General features: G+C 42.2%; 2 protein-coding genes across 3 annotated transcripts in view; one reads left to right on the top strand and one right to left on the bottom strand.

Moving 5' to 3' along the window:
* LOC136161650 (zinc finger protein 665-like) overlaps nt 1–14,414 on the bottom strand; it is a 365,259-nt gene that overhangs the window by 265,712 nt on the left and 85,133 nt on the right. The gene's annotated exons all lie outside the window — the stretch shown is intronic.
* LOC136161657 (zinc finger protein 665-like) overlaps nt 1–14,414 on the top strand; it is a 61,777-nt gene that overhangs the window by 32,172 nt on the left and 15,191 nt on the right. The window contains exons 1-3 of one of the 2 annotated variants that reach the window (XM_065926682.1): nt 4,769–4,868; nt 6,962–7,020; nt 11,357–11,439. The exons of the other annotated variant lie outside the window; for it this stretch is intronic. Of the exons in view, the coding sequence (XP_065782754.1) occupies nt 11,425–11,439 (15 nt within the window). The 5' untranslated portion in view covers nt 4,769–4,868; nt 6,962–7,020; nt 11,357–11,424. Of the gene's footprint in view, nt 1–4,768; nt 4,869–6,961; nt 7,021–11,356; nt 11,440–14,414 lie in introns of those variants that run through there. 2 annotated transcript variants of the gene reach the window in all.

Below are 14,414 nucleotides of genomic sequence, written 5' to 3'. Positions count from 1 at the left end.
TGATATGAGACAGTATCTGAAGACCTTGACCTGTACATCTTTTTCTGGCTTTGACTGATGTCAGAAAAGCCTGCGTGAAGGGCATTGTGATAGTGTTGTTCACTATCACCATGTGTATTATCATCATGCCCTTTGAGCCTCACCAAGAGGTGTAGGAACTTCTCCTAACAACGGTATTGTCCAGGTTCACACCCTCATATTTGTGAGGCTGTTGACTAAACTATTGCTAATGCTGCATGCTTGTCACCTGTGTGCTATTGATCATTCTGCCTCCACACTTAATTTTGTAGCAACTTAATGACAGAGCTTATGTAGTGGATTGATAACTTCAGTGATGAACCATCATTTTTTTTCCAAGGCATTGCTACTTTTCTTTCTTTATATTTTTATACATTTTCAAAAATTAAAAACATTACATAATTGGAAAAAGTTTCATAACTGTGATATAGGTATTACTTTTGGTGTAATAGACACTGAGACACTTTTTGATGAATTTTAGTGAATGGAATCTTTATGTCTTGTAGATATCTATCCAATACATGTGGTCAACCAATTACAACCCAAAGCAGACAGTGATACAGGAGAAGTATTCCAAACAGCAATCTTGGGAAGGCCTAAAACTCATGAAATCAAACATTTTTACCTCTGGGAAATCCAGGAAGACATGTATGACTTTGAGTGTCGTTGCAGAAGTGGTGGAAGAAGTAACAAAGGAATGCCTATAACTCATGATGGAAATCTCACTGATGGTAGAGGTCAACAGTGTAGAAAGGATGTGGAAATCAAGCCCTTTGTAAATAGGCTTGGATTAAACATGCAGGATAAACTGCAGGTATTTCAAACTGACAGGATAATTTGTGAATGTAATGAAGTTATGAGGTCTGTCAACAGTAGTTCGTCACCTTCACCACTTCAAGGAATACCTCCTAGTGTCCAAACTAACCGTTCTAATATATTTGGGAATGATTTTTTGCATCCTTTATTACTGACACAAGATCCAACAGCATACTGGGAAAGAGCTTCCAAGTATATTGAGTGTAGGAAAACCTTTAGTCATGTCTCAGCTCTCAGGAATCATCAGATAATTTATTTAGATGAGATAGTACATAAGTGTGACATATGTGTCAAGGTCTTCAGTACAAATTCACACCTTGCAGTTCATCAGAGAATTCATAAGGGAGAGAAACCTCACAAATGTGATGAGTGTGGCAAGATCTTCAGTCATAAAACAACTCTTGCAAATAATCAAAGAATTCATCCTGGAGAGAAACTTTTCAAATGTAATGAGTGTGGCAGAAGCTTTAATTGCTCCTCAAATCTCTCTAGACACCAGGTAATTCATATAGGATATAAATTATATAAATGTGATGTATGTGGCAGTGTCTTTAGTCGAAAACCAAACCTCACAGATCATCAGAGAGTTCATAGTGGAGAGAAGCAAAGTAAAGTGGGAGAAGGTTATAAATGTAATTTTAGTGGTAAGCTGTTTAGCCACAGTTCACACCTTTTAATTCATCAGAGAATCCCTAGGGGAGAGAAACCTTACAAATGTAATCAATGTGGAAAGGACTTTAGTGAAAAGGCAACCCCTGCAAAGCATCAAAGTAATTCATACTGGAGAGAAACCTTACAAATGTAATGAGTGCAGAAAAGCCTTTAGTCAAAAAATACATCTTCAGCTTCATTGGAGAATACATACGGGAGAGAAACCTTAACAAATGTAATGTGTGGCAGGTCTTTCAGTCGAAATTCACTCCTTATAAGTCATTGGAGAGTACATTTTGTAGAGAGACCTTTCAAATGTTTTGAGTGTGAAAAAGCTTTTACTCAGGTCTCAAACCTCACTAAACATCAGAAAATCCATAAATGAGAGACATCATCCAAGTGTGATACATGTTGATCTTTAACTCTCAGAGTTCAAAAGAAACTACAAATGTCATGAGTGTGGCAAAGCTTTTGTGTGTGGAAGCCTCACGATCAGATAATTCATAGAAGAGTGGAACATTACAAATGTAGTGAGTGTCTCAGAGTACTCAGTCCAAATGCATACCTTTTGATTCATATTGGAAAGAAACACTAGAAATGTAATGAGTGTGGTAAATTCTTCAGTGTACTTTCAAGCCGGACTTGCCATCAGATGATGTACAGAGGTGAGAGCCCTTGAAAATACAATTGAGGTTGCAGTGCTTTTGGCAGTGGTTCATATCTTATGCTTCATGAGAGTATTCACACTGGATCGAGCACAGATGATATTGAATGTGGTCAGGCTGTTGAAAATCTACTCATTCTAAAAAAGTTCATCACCAGTTGCAGGAATGTGAGCAACCTTTTCTCATTGATGCCCCTTGCGCCAGTAATCAAGTTGTTTGTACTGCACCAAACAGTACTAATTCTCTGAATAGTTTTAGGTTGTGCCTTAGACTTACCAAATACTTCATGATGTAAATTGCAGTGAATATGGCGAGGCTTCATGTTATTGTTCATTTATCACTAGATGGCAGAATATTTATCTTGAAGAGAAAGCACACAGATGTAAACTGTGTGGCAAGGCTTTTACCCAAAGATCACAAGTTGGGGAACATATGGGAGCTACACCTGCCAAATGCAATGAGTGTGGGAAAACCTTTACATTGAGTTCAGGTATTAGGACTTGAGCAATCTGATCATGAGAATGTTCAGTTTCTGACCATAAAGCCTAACCATGATGAAAGCTCAGTTTATGAGTCTTTGGGATGGACTGGATACGGATCCCAGGTGCCAAGTCCTAGTGATGGGAGCTTCTGATCATGCTGAGGATTTTGATTCAGCTATAAGAAAAAGAATGCCTACGAGATTTTGTATCAAACAGCCTGCTCTGAAACAAACCTAAGTGTGGGAGTTGGCTACTAGAAGTGCATCTAAGAAGATATTGCTAAGATAGATATATTTTGACATGTGTTTTTGAAAATAGTGTGTAATCTGCCGTTTTTGAATGTTCTGAAAATGTTGATTAGATCCCATGATTTGATGGGGTATGGAGTTCATCCATAAATCCCAAATCTTCGGAAGACTGTATTTTTCAGACTTTGTTACCCACATTTGAGAGAACGTTGTTGTTCAGTTGCACAGTCATGTCCGACTCTTTGCAACCCCATGGGTGGCAGTATGCCAGGCTTCTCTGTCCTTCACCATCTCCCAGAGCTTGCTCAAACTCATATTGATGCCATTCAACCATCTCATTCTCTGTCGTCCCCTTCTCCCACTTTCAATCTTTCCCAGCATCAGGGTCTTTTTTAATGAGTCGGCTCTTCACATCAGGTGACCAAAGTATTGGAGCTTCAGCTTCAACATCAACCCTTCCAGTGAATATTCAGGATTGATTTCCTTTAGGATTGACTGGTTTGATCTCCTTGCAGTCCAAGAGACTCTCCAGAGTCTTCTCCAACTCCACAGTTCAAAAACATCAGTTCTTTACCACTCAGCTTTCTATATGGTCCAGCTCTCATATCCATACATGACTACTGGAAAAACCATCGCTTTACTATACAGACCTCTGTGGGCAAAGTAATGTCTCTCTTTTTTAATATGTTGTCTAGATTGGTCATAGCTTTAGAAAATAAAGACCTAAAATATATTACAACTTGCAAATAGAAAGTGAAAATTTCTAATTGTGTTCATACTGAACATATAATCAATTTGAAATTACATTATAATATTATTTTGTTTAGTGTAATTTCCTAAACATGTTTTTGGGAAAGATACTTAACAGTCGGGCTTCCCTGGTGGCTCAGACAGTAAAGAATTCGCCTGCAATGCACAAGACCTGGGTTCGATCCCTGGGTTGGGAAGATCCCCTGGAAGAGGACATGGCATCCTACTCAAGTATTCTGGCCTGGAGAGTCCCACGGACAGAGGAGCCTGGCAGGCTAGGGTCCATGGGGTTGCAAAGAATCCGACACAGCTGAGTGACTAAGCACTTCCTCCAAAGTATAGAATAGAGTATTGTAAAGAATAATGCAGTTGTCATCAAAGGAAAAAAAATGTTTTTTTTCTCCTATTTTGCTTTCTCTCTTTGGGTTATCGATACAAAATTATGGATGCTAGGTAAACATTGTGATAATCGTTTCACAGTATACATATCAGTTAATTTTTCTCTGTAGCTTAAACTTACACAATGATATTTGTCATTGTAAGAGTTGTTTATACAACCCCCTTTATGTCACTGTTTAGAGAGTTGGGTTTAGACAGGGAAATAATTAAAACACGTTGGATAAAAGAAATAGTAACGCAGTTTATAATCATTTAAAGTGTCTTGCTGTTTTTAAGGCTGTTGTTAGTGACCCAAATGATCACATCCCTTAAGTTCTCCATCTCAGACACCCAGGTACTGACCCTGAGATTGTTGAACTCAGTACTATGCTGAGTTTGCTGTTTTGTAGGGTGTCAGTAGGGAGTAGCCCCTTTCTACCCAGGGAGAGTTTTGTATTTGTAATACAGAGACTAGTCCCATTCTTGTTTCTTAAAACTGCCAAAGTTCCCAGATCCCTGAATTGCTTCAGCCTCACTAGGAGGATCTGAGCACAACATGCTGTGACAAACAGCTTTTTATTGAGAATAAACCCTTTTAGTCTTAGGAGGAAGGATCTTGGTTCCGACATGACTTGAAGCTTTTACCTGAGCAGTGTTACAGACAGCAACTTACTCCTGTCAAGATAACAGGCCCCGCCCCCTCCGCGCGCCGCCCCTCCCACGAGCAGTGCGCACGCAGGTGCTCGCCCCTCCCCTCGTCGGAAGCCGCGGCTCTAATACCAAAAGCCCTTTCACACAGACCCGGAAGTTGGAGAGCTCGGAGCCGAGGTCCCCGAGCGGCGCCTGACGTTTCTTCTAGGGTAAGTTTGCAGGCCCGCCCCCCGCCCCACGCCGGCTCACTCGTCCTGAGGGTGTGGGAATTCTCAGCGACCTGAAAACCCTGACATCCGGTGCTCGGCCCGGATTAAACATGTCGCTGCCGTTGCGGCCCAGTTATATTTTTGTTTGGGTTTTGAGAGTTTCTGAGGCGGTTTCGGCCTTGGGTCCGCGTAGACACCGGTTTTGGCGACATTTTCCTGCTTAAAACCGTTTTTTACCTCTGGCCTTGCCAAGTACAGCCTTCTCTCGCGAGTTGGAGTCGCGCCCTGCCGCGTCGCCTTCCCGACCGCTGGAGGCAGAGCCCGTCGCCCCCGCTCCCGGAGAGGCCGCGCCCTCTCTCTGCTCCCGGGATTCCTGAGAGCCCGCCCCGCTCTGTCCTCGCGTCTCCTAGGCCGCTCCTTGTGCCCCGCAGTGCCCCCCTTTCCTGTCAGCACGTCCCTTCACCCCGCGTAGGTAGGTGACCTGGGCCAGCCATGTGACAGCCAGTGCTGTTCCTTGTCCAATTCAACTCGGTCGGAAAAGGTGCTCTTCCGCTCCGGGGGCGTCTCGTTCTGTCGCCCACTCAGCAAATACAGGAGGCGGGAGGATCAGGAGAAGCAGAGTCAGAAGGGCTGAGAGAAATAACTGAAACTGAGGAGAAAAGCGTCAGGGAGAACCAATGCGAACACTGAGACTGGCTGAGGGATTGCAAAGGGATAGTCAAGTCAAAGAGGTTAAGCCTTGAAAATAGCCAAGTGGGTAAAATAGAGAAGTATTAATAAATTAGAAAGCCTGATCTCCAGGGACGTCAGAGGTGGAGAGTCCCTAACTGGGTTTTGGCCGGGTTAGAGTCCCGAGTTGTGTTTTCACCCGGTTGGAGTCCTGCCAGGTGGGTTCAAGTCTCAATCTGAGGTGGCCGCTTTTATTATGGTGCTGGCACAGAAAGAGGCCAAAGGGTAAGGAGCAGAGGAAGAAAGGGCTGGAAGGAAGCATAGCCACATGGCCTGCCAGAGAGTGGGGAGGAAGAGAGAGTCACAGCGAGAGAAGGGGAGTAATCTCGAGCACAGAGAGGGAGCTGAAATGGGGGAAGAAAGAGGCAGACATAGGTATGGATGTTTGAAAGACTCAGGAAGGTTAGAGAGAGAGAGAGCGTTTCCAGGGGGAACGAATTGCAGCAGCCTGGGACAGGACACGTGTGAGGGAGGAAATAGGACAGGAACAGCAGGAGAGCAGAGGGGGAGAAAAAGAGACCCAGAGACCCAGATGAAATAAGGGAGATAGGTGAACAGAGGGGTAAGCTCGATCCAGGTGTGCCCAGTTGTTTGGATACAGATGATTTTTTTAGTTCTACAGAGGAGGATGAGAATTTCAAAACTCCTGTCTATAAGGCTTGTGTCTTTTTTTATTACTTGTGGCAGAAGATGACTTTCATTTGCAAACCCTGTTGAGCCTGGGGCAGTGGCTTGATTCACTGACTTCTGAGTGACCCCTTTCACTTGTCCTATCTTGAGATAGAGGTCAAGGAAGAAGAGACCTGGGGCAAGAAATGACTGACTGTCACTCTGTGGTAGCTTTTTTAAAAAATTTTTTTGGTTGTGCTGTCTTCGGTTCTGTGCCATGGGCTCAGGAATTGTGGCTCCCAGGTTCTAAAGCACAGGCTCAGTAGTTGTGCACAGGCTTAGTTGCTTGTACTTGTGGGATCTTCCTGAAGCAGGGATAGAACCCATGTCTCCTGCATTGTCAGGCAGATTCTTATCCACTGTATCACTATTGGGTACCATTTTTTTTTTTTAATTATTTTATTTTATTTTATTTTTTTTTAATTGGGTACCATTTTTAAAGGAACACTTTTTTTTTTTAATGGATTCACATTTTCTCCTTTCTTTATGTATGGTGCTTTTTGTAGCTTGGAATAGGTCCTAATTCATTCAGTGTCTGTAATCATTTTTAACTTCAGAATTAAATGTTTTTAGTTTCCAGTATTCTAGTCTTATCACCCTTTTGTAAATATGATTATTCTCTGTTTCTTTAAACTTTAACACCAGATGTTTAGATTAAAAATAATTCACAATTTTTTTTTTCAAATTTTTTTCAGACTCATTCCTTGCCTGAGTGCTTTCTTCCCTTCATCTCGTACATTTGAAATTTTCTTTGGTAAGTAACAAATCATCTTAGACTATTTTCTGCCATACTTGGCAAAAATGTCACCTCGTTTATCAGTTCTAATGAGGTAGATGAACCTAGAGCCTATTATACAGAGTGAAATAAGTCAGAAGAGAAAGACAAATACTGTATATTAATGCATATATATGGAATTTAGAAAGATGGCACCAACGATCCTACATGCAGGGCAACAAAGGGAGACACAGATGTAAAGAACAGACTTTTGGACTCAGTGGGAGAAGGCGAAGGTGGGATGATTTGAGAGTATAGCATTGGAACATGTATATTACCATATGTAAAATAGAATGATCAGTGCAAGTTTGATGCATGAAGCAGGGCACCCAAAGTCAATGCTCTGGAACAACCAAGAGAGATAGGGTGAGGAGGGAGGTGGAAGGGGATTCAGGATGGGGGGGACACATGTCCAATTCATGTTCATGTATGGCAAAAACCATCACAATATTATAAGTTACTTTATTAAAATAAATAAAAATTAATTTAAATAATTAAATTGAAATAAATAAATTAAATAAGTAAAATACTTAAAAAAATAAATGAGGCTAAATCTGAAGGGAGATTTTTTTCACGTCCTGTCATTCAGACCTCCACTGGCTTTCATTTGTTCTCGGGTCAGAATCTTGACTCCTTACTGTGGCTCCACAGCCCTTTGTCAAGCTCAGGGCCATGTCAGTGTCTCCAGCCTCATCCTGGGAGCTGACCCTTTGCTCATGGTTCAGCCTGCATGCTCTCATTTACCTTTTCTCTGTTTCCAAATACCAGAACCTTTTCTGTCTGACATCGTAGTTCCTTTTCTCACCATCAGGTCACCCTGGTTCAGGCCATTTGTTACCCTTCAAGTCTAGGCTCAGAGAGGTCTCCCCATCCCCTCCTAACAGTCTGTCTCATGTTACCCAGGTTTATTGCCTCTGTTATCAGTTGCCATTAGCAGAAATTAATGCTCTTCTTCGTGGGTTATTTTGAGTCCTTCCTGGTTGCCCTCTTTTTAGGACTCATAGTGTTCCTCCTCTTCCCAGCATGGCTGGAATACCTGATACTGGAAATGTCTTTAGATGACAGGACTATGGGTTGGGCTGAATAATCCTCAGGGAAGACCAAGAGAACAGGGCAGGTGATGAAGATGTTTCCCACGTTATAGACATTTTAGCTATAATTGATCTTTACCCCATGTGACTACTTAATTACTCAGAAGAAGAACCAAGAAATATAGGAAATCCTGAAAAGCCCTACAGAACTGGTGTCCTCAAGCAGTGGACTAAGATATCCCCATGTTTTGTCTGCTGAGTTTAGTCTGCTGCAGCCCCCAGATCTAAACCCTGTGCATCCAGGGACCAGTCACCATCATGGACAGGAGCTTTGGCATCTAGGAGTTCATGTGCTCAGTGTCAGCGATTGTGATTTCAGTGTGCTGAGAATGAGCAGAAATCCAAAACCTAACCGGGCAGGAAGGAGATGTTGCCCACCCCCCCCCCCACCCCCCTCCCCGCCCATCAAGAGCTAGAATATCTTCCCAGGAGGTGTGGGTGGAGAGAACAGGAGATAGTGAGACCTGGAGACTCTTGCTTTGAGACTTCCTCATCTCAAATGCCTTTGCACCTGGACTCCATAATGTCCCCAAGTGGTGGCAGACTTTCCCAGGAGGGCCAGTTTCTTGATTTTCATACTGAATGTGAGTGTCCTTTGGGTGGTAGCTCGTGTGCACTCCTCTTGTGATCCCCTTTGCCAAAGGCCCCTGTGCGCTTTAGTCTTGCTTAGTCCAGTCTTGCAGGGAGGAGAGGTAAACAAATGGGGAAAGTGGAGGGAGCCTGGTGGGGTGTGCAGGAGACTTGTGTCAGTACTTGGGGGCCTCAAGGTGAGCCCAGTGAATGGGGTGTGCACCCATCCCAAGTGTAGTTACAGGGACAAGGGGTGTGTGGATCTGTTGGAAAAGAATGTCTCAGTTCAGGCTGGAGATCCTGGAAGTGGGTTTGTTGGAGAACCTGCATAGAATGGTTTGAGCTGTTCTAATGCTTTAGCTCATGTTCCCTGGGACAGCAATGCTGAGGCTGACATTTGCCTGCTTGGTTTGATTTGACAATTCATGACCACACATGAGCAGCAATGAAGGACGTGGAATTGGGCCCAGAGAAGTCTTTTCCACTGTTAGAACTGTGGCCTGGGCTGAGCGCACAGGCACCTGTGGGTGCAGGAGGATGGGAGCCTTGGGCTTGAGGGGCTGGTTCTAGCAGGTGCCCCCTGCATCCACTCCACTCGCTGGATTTTTTTGGCTCTCTTAGCAGGCAGGCACTGTAGAGTAACAGGAAACATCTCAGGTCATTTTTTGTATCAACTTTGGTATCATTGTGTACTTGGGGTTGCCTGTGAAGAAAGTTTCATGTGCATTTGGAAAGATACCAAGAGAATCTGGAGTGTTTCCATGGAAGATGCTGAGGTCTCACTGGGCCATGTGCATCATTGGAATTATTCCTCTTTTTCACAGTCTTTGGAGATTTCGGTGTTTGACCTGGATCACTCACTGTAAATGAAAATATGGTGTCTTGTGTCTAGTGGATCCTTGGGTGTCCTCTTTTTTATTTTGTCTCATGCATGAGTTATCAGGGATTGGAATGCTTTGTGTTGGTATAAGAGGGTTCGAGGCTCATTATGGGCTCTGTGGACACTCTGTTGGACACCATGAAAGTTTGTAAGTTTGTTAGAGTCCCGCTGGGAAATTAGGAGTACTTAAGGTTAAGATAGCAGAATGTTTGTTATAAGGTGGTCCTGCTCGGTAGGGATCTCTGGGCCCAACTTGAGAAGAGTCATAAAGTCCTATGATGTAGGGGAAGATGGCTCCGAGAATCAGAGGGTAGTGATGCCGCAGTGATCTGCAGCCCAGAGGCTCATCCTCTAGAAGATGCAGCTGCAACTCTCTTGCTGCCAGGCCAATGCTGGGTTCTCTGTTATCCACTACTGTCCCTCCCAAAAAAAGCACCCACACAGGCACAGTACAGAACACACGGAATCTTAACTGCCCTGTTGGTGGTAATGTAAATGGTACTGCTATGTTGGTCAACAAGATGGAAGTTCCTTAACAAATTCACATAGAACGGGCCTACAGTCTGTCAAACCCATTTCTGACAGATATCCAAAGGGAAAGTGATCAGTTTCTCAGGGATATGTCTGCAGTCCCATGAGTGTGACTGGATTTGCAAAGCCCAGGCATAGACACAGGCCAGATGTTTCTTAACAAAAGAATAGGTAACAAACGTGTGGTATAGAAATATTTATTATATACTGTATGTTCCTGAACTCTTTTTTCTCTATATATAAATATAAAAATCAAAGATCCTGCAATTATGCCAAAATGAATGAAACTAGAGAACATTATGGCAAGTTAAATAAGCCTGGCAAGGGAGGACAGATACTGTATGTGGAAACTAGAATTTTCAAACTTATGGAGTCATCGAGTAATAACGCTGTTACCAGGAGCTGGGTGGGGGGCGGAAATGGGGCACTGTTAGTCAAAGAGTAGAGATTTTCAGTTGTAAACTAAGTAAGTTCTGGGGATCTAAGGTACTGCATGCTGCCTGTAGTGTTTCTATATACTTGAATTTTGCCCAGAGAGAAATAATACAGTGTATTCACAGGTGGAAGTGTAACTTACTTGACTATAATAATTATTCAGAGTATGAATCTATCACATGATCACTTTGTACACAGTACATTTATAGCATTTTTGTTAGTTACACCTTAGTAAGGCTTGGAAAGAGAAAGAGAGTTGGGGTTGCTTTTCTCCTCTGAATGCTGCTCAGTCCAGGCTTCACATTTCATTGATGAGGCATTTTGCATACCCATGTTTTGTACCCTCTGACCAGAGATGCCCCTTCAGGTAGTTTGTGTTGGTCCACGACTTGAGAATGTTTAAGATGCCCCAGTTGATTCCAATCAGGATCCCTCACCGAGCATCAGGACTGTGAGTTCTCTCATTCCTGAGGGCTGAGATCTGGGCTGAGGAGGTGGTGCTCTGTTCTGAGTGGGGATGGATCAGGGCCTGCTGTGTGACCTGAAGGAGAATGCCTGGTCAGCGGAGGTGCCCCCTGCTGCTCTGTACATGAGGCCTCACCAGGAGGGGAGTGTGATCCCAGGGAATGTGTGGGAAAGTCCTATGTTGCTCTCTCTGCGGGAGTTGACTGTCCTGAGTCCCTCCTGAGACAGTGGCCACAGGGGATTGTCCCTCATGGTAAAGGCTTCCCTGTGTGTGTGGTTGGGGCTCAGGAAGAGGATGTGTTCACTCTAAGCATTAAACAGCATGTTTTCACTTTCATGATAGACTTCTGAAGATTTGTGTTGCCTGAGGAAGCTCTGAAGTTGAGGAAGAGGAAAGAAAAGGAGTCAGGCATGGCTCTTTCTCAGGTAAGGTCATACTCAGTCTATCCTTCCTGAAATGCCCTTCTCTGGACTCGCTAATCGTGTCTGACTCTGGAGTGTCCTGTCTGACTCCTGTACACGCACACTCACCTGGGGCCTTCCCCCAGGGCCTGTCGTCTCCACTTAGATCCCATCTTCCCATGAGCCGGTGACCTGGCCCTTGTGAGGAGGCTCCCCTGGGCACCGTTCTGGGCAGGGCTTCTCACCCACGGGTTGGAGACGGGGTCTCAGTGCTGTTGGGCAGCAGGGATTGCTTAGGGCCCCTCTGGATGTACTGTCTGCTCTGTCAGCCAGGGTCAGGAAACTGAATGTGGAAGTCAGGTATTAATATGCACAATATCTGGTAAAATCTGGGAATCAGATCAATTGAGACTGTCCTTTCCCTTTTGTGTATCTTGACATCCTTGTGAATATACCTTACATATACACAAAGAATTATTTCTGAGTACTGTGCTCTGTTCAGTTGGTTTATTTGTCTGTTTTTATACCAGTACTACATCACCTTGATTACCTTGGAATAGGTTTTGAAATGGAAAGACCTCCATCTTCCTTCTTCAAAGTTTTGCTGTTTGCTCTTTGAATAGTTCTGTGACTTTCACCATGTTTTATTCTGCTTCTACAAAGATTGCCATGGCAGCTTTGATAATGAGTTAATTGTTTGACCCTTTGTGTGGTTATTAAAGAATCTTTTCATATAGCATGTTTCTTTTGTAATCTTTATGTTTTTTACCTATGAAACTTTGTCTTGTGGGAAAGAAGATAAATTTCATTCTTTTCAATTTGGGGACCTTTGATTTATTTTTCTCATCTAATTGCTCTAAGGGTTTCAGTGCTTTGTTGAACTGTAGTGCAGAGTGTGCATCCTTGCCGTCTGGACCTCAGAGGAAAAGCTTTCATTCTTTACCCATTGCTGTGCTCTTTTCATAATGGCATTTATTATATTGATGTTGGTATAGTTTATTGTTTTTAGTTTGTTGAGTGTTTCATCTTGAAAGGTTGTCAAGTTTTTATTGAATCGTTTTTTCCTGCATCGAGATGATCCTGTTTTTTTTTCCTTTTAATCTGTTAATGTAGTGTGTCATATTAATTGATTTTTATATGTTGACTTCTCCTTGCCTTATATGAATAAAACCCACTTGGTCATGGTGTCAGATCTTTTTATTTATTTACTTAAATTATTTTAAGTGAAGGATAATTGCTTTACAGAGGTTGTTGTTTTCTGCCAAATACCAGCATGAATCAGCCACAGGTATACATATGTCCCCTCCCTCCCATCTTCCTCCCTATCCCACCCCTGTAGGTTGTTAGAGACCCCTGTTGGAGCTCCCTGAGTCATTCAGCAAATTCCCTTTGGCTCTCTACTTTACATATGGTAATATAAGTTTCCATGTTACTCTCTCCATACATCTCACCCTCTTCTTCCTCCCCTCCCCCCTCCGTCTGTTCTCTATGTGTGTTTCTCCAGATCTTTTTAATATGTGTTGAAGTTGGTTTGCAAGTATTTTAATTTTGCATGAGTATTCGTCAGGAGTATTGGTTTCTAGTTTTCCTTTCTTGTGTCTTTGGGAAATCAGCAAACTGTTAGAATCATGCTTGCTCCATAGAATTAGCAGGATTAGTGGTAATTCTTTTGTAAATGTTTAGTAGAATCTGGTCCCATATTTTTCTTAGAGGTTTCTGACTACTTTTTAAATCTCTCTAGTTATAATGGGCTTCCCTGGTGACTGAAATCATAAAGAGTCTGCCTGCAGTGCAGGACACCCAGGTTCTATTCCTGGGTGGGAAGATTCCCTGGAGAAAGGAATGACTGGCTAGTCCAGTATTGTTGTCTGGAGAAATTCAGAGCCTTGTGGGCTATAGTCCATGAGGCCACAAACAGTCAAACATGACTGCGTAGCTAACACTTTCACTTTCAACACTTGTCAATATTTTCAATTTCTTAAAAAGTAAAATAGTTTGTATGTTTCTGCAAATTTGCCAGTATCTCCTATATTCTGTCATTTGTAGGCATTATTGGTCTCATAGTACTTCCTTATCTTTAGAAACTTTCTTTGACCTCAGTTGTAATCACTCCTGTTTCATATCTGTTTTTCGTTATTTGAATCTTTTTTTCTCTTTTCCTTAGTTTAGGTGGGGGTTTTCCTATACAGTTTTTTCAAAATGTCAACTCTTGGTTTGTTGATTTTTATATTTTTTTTTCTATTTTATCTCTGGTTTAATCTTTCTTATTTACCTGATTCCTTCTGCTAAACTTTAGTTTGTTTTCCATTTTCTGGTTCCTAGAGGTCTAAAAATAGGCTTCAGATTTAAGATCTTTTCTCTTTTTTACTGTAAGCATTTAACAGTTCACACTTTCCTTTTAGTACAGTCTTTTCTGCGTGTTGTAAATTTTGTAATGTTGTCTTTTTGTTTTCATCCATCTATTTAAGATTTTCCATGTGATACTTTCTTAGACCCATTTGTGGTGTCAGAGTGAGTTGTTTAATGTCCACATTTGGTGAATTTTCTTGTTTACTTGTGTTTATTTCATTGTTGTTAGGGAAGATACTTTTATAGTATCAGTCTCTTAAAATTGTTAATTTTGAGCTAACATGTGGTCTCTCATAGAGAATGTTTTATGTGTCCTTGAGATGCATGTGTTTTATACTTTTGTTGGGCCATGTGATCTGTACATGCCTGTTCAACTTGGGTGTTGAAATCTCGTACTATTCCTGTGCCACTATTTCTGTCTTCCTTTCCCTTAATATTTGCTTCATTTTTCTGAGATATCTAATGTTAGATGTATATATATTTTTACTTGTTAACAGCTTTTTGGTAAATTGACCATTTAATCATTATACAATATTTATCTCATTGCACTTGTTTTTTCTTCAGTTTATTTTGTCTGATGTAACAGTCTCCCCTACTCTCTTTAGGATGGATTGTCTTTTTCCATCCTTTCACTTTTCACCTTTCCATGT

Source organism: Muntiacus reevesi, chromosome 2 (assembly GCF_963930625.1).
Source record: "Muntiacus reevesi chromosome 2, mMunRee1.1, whole genome shotgun sequence".
NCBI classification, from domain to species: Eukaryota; Metazoa; Chordata; class Mammalia; order Artiodactyla; family Cervidae; genus Muntiacus; species Muntiacus reevesi.
The sequence above is the reverse complement of the archived record's forward strand: the minus strand, read 5'-3'. Positions and strand labels throughout refer to the sequence as shown.